The following is a 14,361-nucleotide window of genomic DNA, read 5'->3' as shown; positions in this document are numbered from 1 at the left end:
TTTTTTTTATCCCTGAAGGCAAAATTTAATAAAATAGTTAATTGTCTGAAAAAGAATTGAAAACTGATGCAACAATTGAAAAACAGAAAGCAGAGGGGAGGGTTCTTGGGTGTAAAGCTTTTATATAAAAAAGTAATTATGCCTAAGAGTCTAAATTTGGTTTGCAAATTTGTAAGATTCTCTGGAGAAAGTAAAAACCAAAGAAAGGCAAGACAAGAGCTATTCTGAGTCCACAAATAAACTGACAGAAGAATGGTGGCAGTGAAACATAAGACCATCCATTCATTAAACTGATTGATTCATTGTCAGACGTTGTGTTGATCTGTGGGTTTAGACAACACAGAAACCCAAGAGCCTGGGAAAGCGAGGGTGAGGAAGATCAATGAAACTTTGACAGAAGAATAAAGGAAAAAGGAAAAGGTAGACAACAAAGGAGAGATTTTTATTGAGATTGATAGAGGTTTCTGTGTCTACAACACAGAAACTGTATCAGTATGAATGACATGCAGACAGGAAATGATTTTATAAACAGTGAAGAACAAAAACATGCATGTGTACTAAATCTACAAGAAATTTAGATTTAGTTTAAGCCGACTATTGTGTTATGACTTCTGAACACTGAGCAACAGTTTATTTTTGACCCTGATACATGGTGTGCAAAAGTCCTTTCCATCTAGCTGTTCAAAATAACCACTAAAAGTTTATCTTCACTTTTGATCCAAGCCCCAGTTTATTGGTACCACTGGGAGTTTAGAAACATCTCCCCCAGGGGCATGACAAGGCACCATGTGCAGCATCCTTCACATGCTTTGGCAGGTCCCACAGTGGCTCTCCCATGAACTCTTCCAACCAGTTCTGGCAGGTCAGTTTAATCCACCCTGGCTCTCTCTCTTTTTTTCTTTTTTTTTTTCTGAGGTGAAACAAGATGAGTGAGAATTATGTGGCGCCTAGTTTTGCACAAATCTGTGTGATATGCCCTGGTGAAAAAATAAAATGATTTTCAGTTAAAGAGTCTTACACCACCAACCCACACGTTCACTACACTATCTGCTATTTTACACCTCAGGGTGAGGCAAACCCCAGGACAGCTGTGTATAATCAGGAGCATTATTAATTGATTATGTGTAAAATTGGTCATTGGCTTTTTGTTAGATTAAAATGTTTCCGTCCAGCAATAATCTGGCAATGGCTGGGATTTGTCGTCACATTTGCCGACCCTTGCAAATCTAACATTTAAGGGTGATCATCATCTCTGCCTTTGACCCAGTACTATTAGATAGTTCAGACTTAATCATCAAAAGCTCAGTGGCCTTGTGTCTGCCCTGAGACTGGAAGGTTGTGAGTTCAAATCCAAGGTAGAGTCATACCAAAGACTGAAAATGGGATTAAGGGGTTGGATTGGGGGGTTAAACCATTGGCTGGATGGCTCAGTTGGATAAATTCAGGATTGGCCAGAGGGTGCGATGAGCTCCATCCAAGTCCCTTCGCACTACTGCCTAACAATGTCACCACAAGGTCCCAAGTATCCCAATTCCAGATAAAATACAGGGTAGTGTCAGGAAGGGAAACTCTCTGTCAAACCACAAATCAGTGAAAGGTGATTTGCAGTGGCAACTCCTGAAGGGATATGACGAAAGGTGAAAATTGGGGGGTGGGGGGGTTAAACCAGCAAATGACTCCTTAGTGCAGCTGTGTCTGCAGCTCACTGCTGCCCCAGGGGATGAGTCAAATGCAGAGAACAAATTTCCATGACTCCCACTGAACAACTATGCATGACAACTAATTGAACTTCAACTTTTTTTTAATGACTACATCTAAAGAAATAGAGATGTATTGCAAATGCACTAAAAATGAACAAGAAAAAGGAATATCCAGTGGTTGTAAACTGTTTGAGGATTCAAGGGTGTTAGCAGTTATTTAACATTCCTGTTGTTTCTTAACTTTATAAAACGAAGGAACTGATTTTATGGCTGTGTTGTCCACACTCTGATTCGCCATCACATCACACTTCATTTCAAAGACAGATGAAAATGGCTGCCCCGTATCGCTCTTGTGTCTGGTCCGTTCCTATAAAAAGATGGGTCAGATTCTTTGGCAGATAAAAACGAAAAGTGGCCTACTTAGTCCCTTTTTAGATGCTCATACCTCTTGCAACTGCATCAAAACGAGCTTGAGGATTTGACCCCAAACTGAGCAGTACTCCCCAATGGCACTTGATTTGGATTGTTGAAATCATTGACACCATAAAAAACAAATCAGCAGAGGTGAAACAAAATGTCGCATGAAAAGTAATTTCAGAAGCCTGAAAGAGGGAAACAAACTGGCCAAGTTCTGAGTAAAGGATAAAATAAATCAGGTGCACTCTGTATATATACGAGGTTATGCTAGATAAAAGATTTTTTTTCTAAACAAGACAAAAGGGAAGCCCAATAGTTAAAAAAAGAGGAATCTTTTGAGAGATGACAATGTAAGTTGAAATAATAATAGGGTGAATTAAAGACAGAGAGTCCATGATAGCAGGAAAAAGTTTGAGTTTACATGCCATTTATGTCTCCTATTCCGTCTCATTATCTGCCACAATGACAGGTGTTCTGAGAAAGGCGTGAGAAGGATAATAATACAACACATGTACCCACGGATAGACAGTGTTCAATTGAAGCAGAAACAAACACCCGTTTCACCGTCAAATGACCTCGACAAGAAAAGGAAATCAAGATGTTGACAGCAGAAGTTTCATGCTGAGCTATTTACAAGCAGGTGGTAATTTAAAAGAAAAATTACAGGTCTTAGAATCTAAGCCACGGAAGTTAACACTGGTGTTTATCACCAATCATTCTCTTATTTTTTTGCAGGTGAGAATCTGCCCTCCTGGCTTCGAAGTATCAAAGAGCAAATGCGATTAGCAGTGCAAATGAGAGAGCTAAAAATGTAAAGAAAAGAAAAAGGAATATTGAATGTTGCAAGAAAGGAAAATTTAAACGCAACAAAAGTTTTCATACAGTTATTTAACTAAAATATGCTTAGAAGAGGTCAAGTAATGTGGACATTTTATGTGTATTTTTTGGTCAAAAGTGACAGAAATTGGAGGTTTTTAAAGACAGCTCATTTGTCACATAAAATTGACAATTCATTTTCATTGCTCAACTTTTGATTTTAAATTTTTTTTGTCACCAGTTTTTGTAAATCACAAGGAACCACACCTGAACAAACAGGTAAAATCTATGATGCAAATAATGTTATTGATGTGAGCCATGAAAGTGAATTCTAAATAAGAATGTAGGAGCCTAAACTTGGGGCTTTTCTCACAACTTAATGCGTTTGCTCAGATTGAGGAGCTGATGTACTTTAAGGTTATGAGGACAGGGTACAAATAAAAGAAGGGAACGGCTGAATTAATGCAAAGAGCAAATGTAAAAGTAAAAAGAATCAACAGATTCTTGATGAGAGCATATTAGCCTGAAAAATTGATAAGCTAGTAGGACAAAGAGGAAGTATGAGAGACAATACAATTCCAGTATTTGAATTAAACTTGTATAAATTGGTGATTCAATAATTCAAATTGTTTTGAAGGAAATTTGATATTTTTGGTTTATTTAACATTGCCATTTTTTGCTGAACTATGTTATGTTTTTGACCAAAGTGGTTTAAATAGAACCAGTGGCAGAGCAAAACATTTTGTATGGGGGTGGGAGGGGGACAGACTATGGAAGGGTGGTAAATGAGAACTGCAGATGGAAGGCCATTACAAATGAAAGGATCAAAAATGTGTATTTAAACTGTTTATTGTTCTTCATATTAATAATAAAACAGCAGTTATTTTCAATGAGCTGCTATCAGAGTAATAGCAGAAAATACAAAAAATTTGTAGAAATTCTAGAGGATGATGTGGAATTCAAGCACAATAAGACAACTGCAACAACAAATATATAAATACACAAATATTCTCAAAACAGTTTCTTTAAAAACTTTATTATTCATTTCCAATAAAGAGTTCAAGAACAATGGGAAATTTAACTATTTAAGTACCACCAAAAACAATGCTCAACTTATTTTTGAGAGAGTTCCAGGCAACAGTTTTTATGTTTTGCAGCACACTATTTCACAAAGATGACTAAGCGGTCCAGCGCTTTTGCACATTTTTTGTCAATACTGAAAATGGCTTGATTTCTCAGCTGTAGTTGCACAAGTGATATTTTAAAAAAGGATTAAAGTTGGAAAGCAGTGTTTACTTCCTGTTGTACTGACAGGTACAACAATAGCTGGTTTGCACAGGCAAAAAAAAAAAGCTACTTGAAAAGGGCCCCAAAATTTCATTTCTAAATATTGCTTTTGTTATTGTTGCAATGCTCAAAGAAGCTTATATTGATGATTTCGTGATCTTTGTCAATAATGATACTAATGTTTATTAAAAAATTAGGGGGGCAAAGTTTTTTGTTTGAAGGAAGCACCCCCTCCCCCCCCCCCCATAGCTCTGCCCATGAATAGAAAAAAATCTTTTAATTTTAATCAATCCACTTTTTATCTGTGCTGTCAAAAATTCTGTATCTGTGAATATATCTACATTTCCCCCAACATTTTCTCCTTTGACAGCATCCTTTCAGGTATTGCCTAATAACCATTACCTTCTGCAAACAGTTGTGCAGAAAGCTTCCTTGGAAATTCCAAACTGAAGAAACTAGGAAAACAGATGAAGAATTAAATGATTAAAAAAAAATGACAAGATGAGCGGTAAATATTTGAAAGATAATGGACTACAAAGGCTTGCTAGATGTGGGGAGAAGGAAAGACAGATCTGATCAAACATTCAGTGGGTGTTATGGAAAAAAGAAAGGGAAAAAAATGGAGAAAAAACTGCCAATGAAGAATGTGCAGAGTCCAGAATTTATTTATAGATGTATTCATAAAACATGGCTATGGAATGAATGGTTTTTCATAGCATGTGTGGCACACATGCACATGTGTGTGCCCCCCCCCCCTACATTGGCCAAAATGTGCATGCATACCTGTGCGGAACCTCACCCAGACAGGACAAGCACTGACTGATGAGAGCATGTTTGTTTTAACGAGCATCCAAAGTGGATTCACCCTGAGAGAGATTTGCTTTCTCACTTTATGCTGCTCCTGTCTGATGATATGTGAAGCATACACCATCAGTCTGCTGCCTGTGTGTTTGTATACCTATGGGTTGCTTGTGTGTTTTGCTTATGTGTGGTGTGCCTGCATTTTTAGTTTGGAAGCGTTCGTGACACAGCTGAGGAAGAACGGAGTGACAGCATTTGTGTCTGGAAGAGTGAGTTCTAGAGTGTTACATACAATTTGCAAAAAGGTCAACATCACTAAATTTAATTACATGGGAATTAAATATCTTGAGAAGATTTTTGAGATTTTCTGAAAATGGGAAAAAAGTGGGATAAACAAGGTTCAAATTTGCTCAAGTATACTCAGTAAGAGACAGTATGTGTAACTGACAATTAAAGGTCAATCAAATCATTATATTCTACATTTGTTTACTGTTTTGATGGGGAAATTCAAAATAGAATGATGCAATTGTTGCTCCTTGAGGGAGTCAAAGTTTCAAGTCACAACGGACCGGAGTACACAGAATTATCAAGGTTAATCCCCTCCGTTTTTCAGGTGGAGCTAACATTTGACCTTTCACAGTGGAACTAAGTGATGTTAAGCAGTTTTCTCCACACGGTTGTCTGTCGAAAATGAAAGATCAAACCCTCTGACCTTTGGATGTCCCCCCCGGTTGTACAGAGAGGAATCAGCTGTTGTTTACTGCACAGTCCTCTTCTATTAGGAATCCTGTTAAAAATGAATAGTTTCAGTGATGATTTTTTTGTCGCAATTTATCCAGTTTTTGGATATAAACCATGAAGGCATTTGAATTACCTGGTCCAATATGCACTATACAACACCCAAAAATTTACAGACAGATCAAAAAGTGTGAGTCAAAGGTTACTTACAGAGTCAATAAGCCCACTGGGAAAAAATAATTGAGTCAATAGGAAGCCCAAAAGCACAGAACAGGTGAAACAAATAAAGTTGATAACAGAGCAAGCTACCAGTAATGCAAAGTGACATTACAAGAAGTGTAAGGAGATGAAATGCCAGTGTAGATAGAAATGTGTGAAATATTTTTTTTCTTTTTTTTGTTATAGATTCTTAAACAGATTAACACCTGTGTATGTTTTTCCAATTTTTTGTATGTTTTCCAGGTATTTTCCACCAGCAAAACCTCAGTTTTCATCCCATGCCTTCGCCTCTGCTTGGTTGCAGAGCAGAATAGTGTGGACTTGTTCAGCCCGAAGCAGATCTGTAGAGGCTTTTTCCTATTGACACATGGAGCAAGCCAGACTTTTTTGCTGCCTTCTAAACAGCAGGAGACCACAACCGCCAAATGGTGTGTGGAGGCAAAATCCCACTTCTCATTTGGCTGTGTGCCATAAATAGAATCCTACTGGAGAAGTGGGGGTCAAAATTACAAAGATGGCACTTTGTGTGTAACACTAAACAAGAAGCCTTGGATGATTGGGTCCATTGAAAGGATGTAAAGTGCTGCGAGAAAAGATTCCAACAAAGGAGTACAAAGTTAGGAGGAAAAAAAGAATACAGTTAAAAAGAGTTTGATTAACAGTGTTTGACTTAGCGTTCTCTGTGAAAGATCCAGTAGGTATCAAAGAAAAGTGGTGGAAATTTGTAAATGAAAAAATAATCAGGTGTAGATATTGATAAGGGCGTATTATTCTCTTGAAACAGTTTCATGTCACCACCAGATGGGACAGTAGCAGGAATTGTGGGGAAATGGTTTCTGGTTCATCTACCTTGTTAAAGGTCTCCTCTTGTAGAAAGATCAATGAAGCAGTTAATTGCCTAACTGTTATTGCTCCATTAAACCCAATTAGAAAGACAGAGGAAGAAAAAACTTAAACAGATAACACAGTGATATGAACCACTGTAAAAACAGATTTTATCACATGTAAAATCATATTTTATTTTATTTTATTTTTTGCTCATTTTTACAGCAGTCTTAGCACAATGCAATAAAAGTTCCAATCCCTAAAAGTGAAAGTATTTATAGTTAATTTTTATTTTTTATTTTTTTTGTGTTTGGTTACATTTCAAAACACTAACATTTTTAATAGTGTTAAATCATCTTTAAAAAATGACAAACTTAAAAAAGCCAAGGACACATCATGGTTGGTACAGTCTGTGATGTTTATTATATTTATGTATTTATTATTTTTTAAGTTATTTTGATAATTTCATTTTATTAATTTAAATTAATTTTAATGTGTTCTGTCGTGTTGAAAGACCAATTTCTATTGAACAGAAATCTGAAGTGCAGAACCCCCCTGACCTTTAGGTGTCGCTATAAGAAAAACAAGACACTTCTTCCTCTGCTGCGTCGCCTCTATTGGATCCTCGTTTGCACATGTTGGTTGTTTTCAATATTTATGGCGGAAGTTACTTCAACCTGTAAGTTTTCGCTGCACTAATATTAGGAAAAGTTGTCGGAAAACCGACTTGCTTGGAGTCCGCATATCTCAGATAAAATACAGATTAATATGTTCTATTTTTGTCATAGCATTTCAGACTCAAATTGTTTTTCTCCGCTCCGTTATGTTTTCGTGCAGCTAAGGAGTTTGGGGGGATCATTAATCCATTCATCACCAGCAGCACAGCGATGTCGGATTTCTCGTTTCGGGATACATTATTGGCGCATATTTATCTTTTTTCTTATCGTGTCTGTGTAGTTAGAAAGAACATAATCCCCATTGAGCGTCGTTATCCTTTAGCTAACGTTTCAAAGGAAGTCCACGTCACTGAATGAATTTGCTGCCCCAACCTGGTGATCTGACTGCTGTGAGTGTGACATGATCAAAATTTGTCTAAAATACTCAGTAAATTATTGATAGTTTATTTTTTGAGTTAGAGATACTTCAGACTTGCTGCATAGCTCCTTTCATCATATTTAAATGTCTTAAAGTCACATAATAATAATATTAATAATAATACTAAACTTATAGAACTTTTTTCTGACTCAAAATACAAAGAAACAGAGTATTTATTTATTTATTCATTCATTTATAGATTCAATCATATTTATTTGTTGCCACATTTACTTGTGGAGTTCATGTTTTATTTTGATCAGACTGATTGTTTTCTAGAATCGTTAATGTTGAATATTAAATATTAAAGAACTGTTGGCTGCTAATATTAACAAGATATTCGTTTGTGACCCAAAAGTAGTAGTTTCTATTAGAATTATGTTTCTCTTAAAAAGCACTCAGGGAGGTAATGGTTGACGTTTTGTGGCAAAAGGCAGCTTAGTTTTTCTTTACAAATAGTTTGTATGGATAAAAGGGATTCAGTTGTCTTTGTTTTGACAAATAGTCTTACAATTCGATACATTGAATTTATTTAACATTTGTGTTTGGTTTGTTACAACAAACAAGGATATGTATATGAACAATTTGGTCATTTGGGATAGAGACTTGGTATAAACAGTATGCTACTCTTTTTCAGTAAGTTTTCATAGATTGTCTGAGGGGCTCAGATAATCATTAAAACGTAATCTATTCAGTTAATGCTAAACCTGGTTATCGTTTTTTTTTTTTTTTCACTTTGTTCTGAGTTGCTTCTTTCGGGATTATACTTTAACCCCTCTCACCCTCTGTGGGTGGTTTCTCCTCCAACCTCTGGTCCTCTACTAGAGGCCCGGGAGCTTCAGGATTCTGTGCAGTATCTTAACTGTTCCTAGTACTGGAATTATCTGGACGGAGATGTCTGATGTTTTTCCAGGGATCTGCTGTAGTCACTCCTCCATTTTATGGGTTTAGGGATTATTGTCCCCAGGTGCTCTGACTACCGCATTTGATTATCACTTCTGCAAGTGGTTTCCATTGGCTATAAGGGTGGTTTTCCACAACCTCATTGGTTTTCTTACGAAGGCTTTAAGAGTCCTGTTAATGTGGTACAGCTCCAAGCACTCAGTGATCCATGTGTGTGGCATCAGGTCATAGGAATTCTTCTTTATTGTAATCAGTCCAGGCTGTGCACGGGTTCACCCTTCCCTTAACCATTTTGGGTGAGTCCCATCTCTTTAGCAGCTGGTTTATTTGTGCTGCTGAGTTTCTTTAGACCGTATACATGTATCATGTCAGGGCCTGGTGGTGTCCTGTTCTTCATACCTGAGGCTCTCTCTTGGATGTCTGCCACTGTGATGGTTACTGGATTCTGTTCAGGGAGGTTGCTATGTTCTTTTCTCAGAGAAACCAGCCACTGGGCATTGTTGTTACTGTATGTGCTGTCTCTTTCTCCCATATACTTTTCCAGTACTGTTCAGATAACAGTCTTGTTGTGTCTTCTGTTATGACCATGTATTGAGCGTACATTTTTGCAGGTTGAGATGCAAACAGCCTGTTTATCCATCTAGGTTCATTGTCTCTTGTGTATCTCTTAAACCCTAACCCTAAAACAAAAAAAACAAAAAAACATTTATGAAGTTATTATAATTGTATTACACTGCCTTGCATCACAGTCTGTATTTTTTCTTTTTAATCTCTTCCAGGTTTGTCTTAGTTTGCTAAAAAGGACATTTATCTGTGAACCTTCGTCATGGATAAGGAGTGGGTACCTTTGGACTGCCTGTTACCTTCTGGTAAGCCCTTTACACTAAAAAGACGACTACATTTAAAAGTAAGACAGGACAGTTGGAGAAGCAACTGGTTGTAAGTTGTTTATTTACATTTCAATGCTATAACTGGTTAGGCTACTCCAGAATCTTGAAATGGTTCTTACGAAGGCAGTTTTTTGTTACTTGAGAGATGGGTTTGGGATCATTGTCATGGTGGAAGATCCAGCTAGGTTTCACCCTCAATGTTCTCTCTGATGGAAGCAGAGTTTTGAACAAAATCTGACCATAGATGGCCCCATCTATTCCATTGTCCCGTTTGTCCCATTTGCAGAAAATCATCCCCAAACCAGGATGTTTCCACCCCCATGCTTCACAGTTGGCATAGTGTTCTTGGGATGCAATCCAGCATTCTTCACCCTCCAAACATGGCAAGTGGTGTTTATACCAAAGAATTCCTGTTGCCAGCAAAATAACACACACTCTTTGACCGTTGCGCAATTAAGGTCATTTCAACTGATTATGACGTGGAGAAAAGCTGCTTTGTGTGTTGCATAACGACTTGTCAAAACGCAGTGTATTTGAACTCAGAACTCTTTAGGTGATAGAAAATGTTTGTTGTCTTAGCATGGGGTGGAAAGTCTTGCATAGTTTGCATATGGTCGTCTTCTGCTTCATGTTGGACTTCTTGAACCAAAAATCAAACCAAATCACAGCCATCCCCCATCTTTTTGGTAAAAATGCTTCTTCTTGGACTGCGTCTGTTGTAACTCCAGGCATGCAAGTTCAGCCTGTTGCACGCCCATGGTTCCCATTCTCATGAGTCAAATATGTCGCAAACCTACACAAATAAAAGAACAAAAATCAGCATCTTGTCATAAAAACACAAGACAGTTTCTCTGCGAAAAATCTCTTTTTTTTCCATCTTTATTTTTGCTTAAATAAACCGTTATATTGATATATTTGCTGTAATAATTGTTTTAGTTAGGTTAGAAACAACAGAAACAGTAGAAGAGATAGACACTTTTCTATCATCCCAAAGATATGTATCGTCAAATCGCCCAACACTTGGTTGGGTGTTATTTAAGGTTGTTTGACAGTTGTCTTTTATACAACTGATAACCAGTTCAAAGGTGCCTATATACATGTAAAGAGTGGAGGATAGAAGAGCTTCTTAAGGATGCTAAAATGTGCGTATTAGTCCTCATCTTTCGGCAAGTATATTTGTTTGTTTCTCTACTTTTTTGGACTTTTTTAGGCAATTTAAGTATGCATAATAATCCAGCTTCACCTTTATGTGTTTGTATGAGGAAGAAATTGAGCTTGCGTAGAGCTAGAGGACGAGCTTTTCCCAGTTCTGTCAAAGTGAAGTAGGTCGCTTAATATTTTGTCCTGTGGAGCAAACAAAAGGCTCAGTAGGGTTTGTCCCCATGTGTCTCCATGGGAAGGCTTGTTGCATATTTCCATATTTCAAAAATCTCAAGAGTAATCCAAATAACTAACAGACTTTTTTTTTTTGTAGAATAAAAGTTTTTACTCATTGAATTTGCCTTCGATTTCTTATTTGGAGTCAACTATAAAATACTGGTTCAGTCAGTGCATTGTTAAATGCTTTCACTCACTCCTGCATAATAGTGAGGCACATTTTCAATGAAGGTTTTTTTTTCTGTATTTGATGAATTTTTAATATATTTCGGCATTTTCAGTTTCATTTTTTGCAGGATCTTCTTATTTAGACTCCCAGAGGAGATTATAAAAACACCCCCTGGATGTCTGCATTTTAAAAATCCCTCGTGTGCACTGTTAGCCTTTTAAATTTCAACATTTTCATTTTTAAATGCCTATTACTGGCATATATATGTGTGTGTTAGCTTATGGGCTTGGATTTAGTTTGTGTTTGTAGTATTTATGCTGTCTGGCTCTTTTAAGAGGATCCCAAGGTGACATTTCTGTGAACAGAGAGCACGGAGGGCCGCGCTCCTCCTTGTGTTTGCAATTCTCGATGCGAGGATGTGAGTGTTTGTGTGACAAAGGGTTATCTGAAAAGTCACGGCTGGTTGAGTTTGTCTTTTGTTCTCTGCACACTTCCGGGCAATTAAGAGACAAGACTGACAAATCTGCTCCTCCTCTTTTTCTCTCCTCACCGTCCCATGTCCTCCTGTTTTTTTTCTTTCTCCTTCGCTGTTATATCCTTCTCTTTTCTTTCTTTTATTATACTTGGGTGGGGTTGACTTTTGAAGTGACCTTTAGTTCCTTCTTTTTTTAATTTCGACTTCAGAAAATCTCATTCACTCCAATGAAAATTGTTTTTTTCTTTTTATCAGTATGGAGGACATATTTCAAAAAATAAGCTTAAACTGCTCCATATGTTAGCAGCTCCTCTTTTAGTCTTCAGTAGAGGAAAACTTTCTTTTTGTTTTCCATCTAGAGAAGTAAATGACAATTCCAAAGGAATGGTCAGTGCATTTGCATAAAGCCATAGTGAAAACTGCCCTTATGGGCGGATAGGGGCTGTCTTGACAACCTGATGGAGCACGTAGGTGACCCGCTCAGAATATCAAAGTCGTGAACGTAACTCTGTGAGCTTGTAGAGGGAAAACATTCACACAGTTTTCTACAGGCATCCTGCGAACGGCAGGTCGCCGGCGACACTTAGACAACACGTAAGAGTAATTAAGGGTGAAGTAGGTGAGACACAGGCATGTAAGGCTTTTCATCTTTTCAACCCCGACAAATCCTACGCACTGTGAACGTAGCCTGTTAGTGCTGTTCAGGTGATAAGAGTGCACTCTTGTCATGCCCCTTGCAGACTCTGTGTTTGCAAGCTGGCTTTTAGAAATAAGAAAATTGACAATCAGATTGTGTGGGCATCTTCAGCACACCCTGTGCTGGTGGAACTTTGGGGTCAATCAGTAAATGCACCTTACTAATGGTAAGGCCAGGTCTCTGAGCGGTGACAGTGCAGGACGGATGTGCTTGTCAAGGTCTAAAATTATGAACTAAGTCACTATCCAACTTCAAAGTTGAGAACTTCTACTATGTCCTCAGTGAAAAATACTATGTTTATGTACTAATAACTTAGAAGCTACACAGTAAGAATACACAAATCCTTGCGAGGATATAACTTTGGCTTCTGTATGAATGATATTGTTTTAATAATACATGATTAGAATGGTGTTTTATTATAAAAACATAGAAGACAATCGAGTTTCATGCTCTACTGTAAACTGTGTAATGGGGGGGCGCATGAGATTTCTAAAATGCGGTTGGCGTGACCACGGCTGAGCTAACGGCCCCAGCTCCGTGGGCAGGGCTTGAGAAGTGCGTGCCTCTGGATGACGCGGCTGCCTGAGTGGACCACGGAGTCGGCAGCAGGCGCTATGGCAGGACGGCTGGTTCAGACGGTGCGTCTCTGTCTCGCTTCCAATCGAGCCGGCACGCTGGCCGGCCCGGGCCTCAATAAACGCTCCAGTGAACCGGAGTGGTCATCCGTAGGGGACCTGGGCACTGCGGGGCAGATGGCAGAAAGAATGTGCGCTCAGTGTAGTTTAACATGCATTTGCAGTAATGAATGTCTCAGTGGGTGTTCGGCCATTCTGCATGTCAATCAAGTGACATACCTCACGGTGAGAATGATTATTTGCTGATTGCAAATTTCTAAAAATATGATAATTTTTTTTTTGTTTATTTATCTTTGATGGTCCGTGGTCCACCCACACGATCGACGTAATGAACGCCCCTGGGTAAGACTCTAATGGTTAGAGTGTGACGAAAGGGCGCAATATGACTGCATCACCCCTAAGTCATAAGTATGTGCAACTTCCATTATACATCACCAAACTATACATCACCATACACTTACCACACATAACAATTATTTCTTCCATTTTATGACGTCCCTTGAGGTGTCCTCAAAGGAACTGCAAGACACACCTGTGCTCACCTTAATACGACCCTGTCTGGGCCCTGACAACCCAAAAACCTGCAGCATCTTTGGGTCAACACCCGTAGAGGTGCTTGTGGCAAAGGCTTTACTAACAGAGCAACAAAAAAAGGTAGGCGAGGTAATAAATATGCTGCCTTAGGAAAGAGAAAAATAAATCTTCCATCTTCTAGTCCTTCTTCTGTTGTCTTTGTTTGTCATTTGTCACAATGACTGCTTGTCATTTGTCACACAGTGACAGCTGGTGTGCACTCTGCAAAACTAAGTCTTACCAAGTATATGTATCTAATTTCTAGTCAAATGAAACTAAAACACAACGTATTTAACGTACAAAAAACTATTTTCTGACAGAAATACTTGTTTTAGACAGGTTAGAAAGTTGAACATCTATTGCCAATGAATAAATCACATGTTTTCATTCAAACACTACTTGGTGAGTCAGTTAGTTTGAATAGTAATTTAAGTAGGGTTTGATAAGATTTGGATTGGGTCAGTGTAACCCAGATTAAAAAAATAATTTAAAATAGAAATCCAACAACATTTCCCTTTAATAAGTAATTGGATCTTGTGAAACTGGTCGAGGTAAGTGAAAATACTCTAGTCCAGGGAATTTTTTTTTTTTTACAGGGATGCATGTACAAGCATAAAATCCGATGGGGAATGCTTTAAAGTCTCAGAAAAGCAAGACTTGCATGGAAACCTCTTTTCTAATGTTTTTTTTTAATTTCCATCTCCATGTGGAGGGTTATAGTGACCTCAATCTAATTAATTTGTTCCA

General features: G+C 37.9%; 1 protein-coding gene and 1 long non-coding RNA gene across 7 annotated transcripts in view; both read left to right on the top strand.

Annotated features, from left to right (window-relative positions):
- The first annotated feature begins 7,376 nt into the window (after positions 1–7,376).
- tpk1 (thiamin pyrophosphokinase 1) overlaps positions 7,377–14,361 on the top strand; it is a 70,612-nt gene continuing 63,627 nt past the window's right edge. For 3 of the 6 annotated variants that reach the window (XM_078938974.1, XM_004080990.5, XM_011488835.4), the window contains exons 1-2: positions 7,377–7,482; positions 9,578–9,667. In XM_078938974.1, the coding sequence (XP_078795100.1) occupies positions 9,625–9,667 (43 nt within the window). In that variant the 5' untranslated portion in view covers positions 7,377–7,482; positions 9,578–9,624. Of the gene's footprint in view, positions 7,870–8,995; positions 9,095–9,577; positions 9,668–14,361 lie in introns of those variants that run through there. The other 3 variants (XM_011488836.4, XM_078938973.1, XM_078938972.1) reach the window with 3 other exon arrangements.
- Positions 10,773–13,600, top strand: LOC144988516 (uncharacterized). Its single transcript, XR_013652446.1, has 2 exons — positions 10,773–13,449; positions 13,546–13,600. It is a non-coding gene; the product is annotated as an uncharacterized LOC144988516 (long non-coding RNA).

The sequence above is a fragment of the Oryzias latipes genome, chromosome 20, assembly GCF_053564925.1.
Source record: "Oryzias latipes strain Hd-rR chromosome 20, Olatipes_Hd-rR_3.1".
NCBI classification, from domain to species: domain Eukaryota; kingdom Metazoa; phylum Chordata; class Actinopteri; order Beloniformes; family Adrianichthyidae; genus Oryzias; species Oryzias latipes.
The sequence above is the reverse complement of the archived record's forward strand: the minus strand, read 5'-3'. Positions and strand labels throughout refer to the sequence as shown.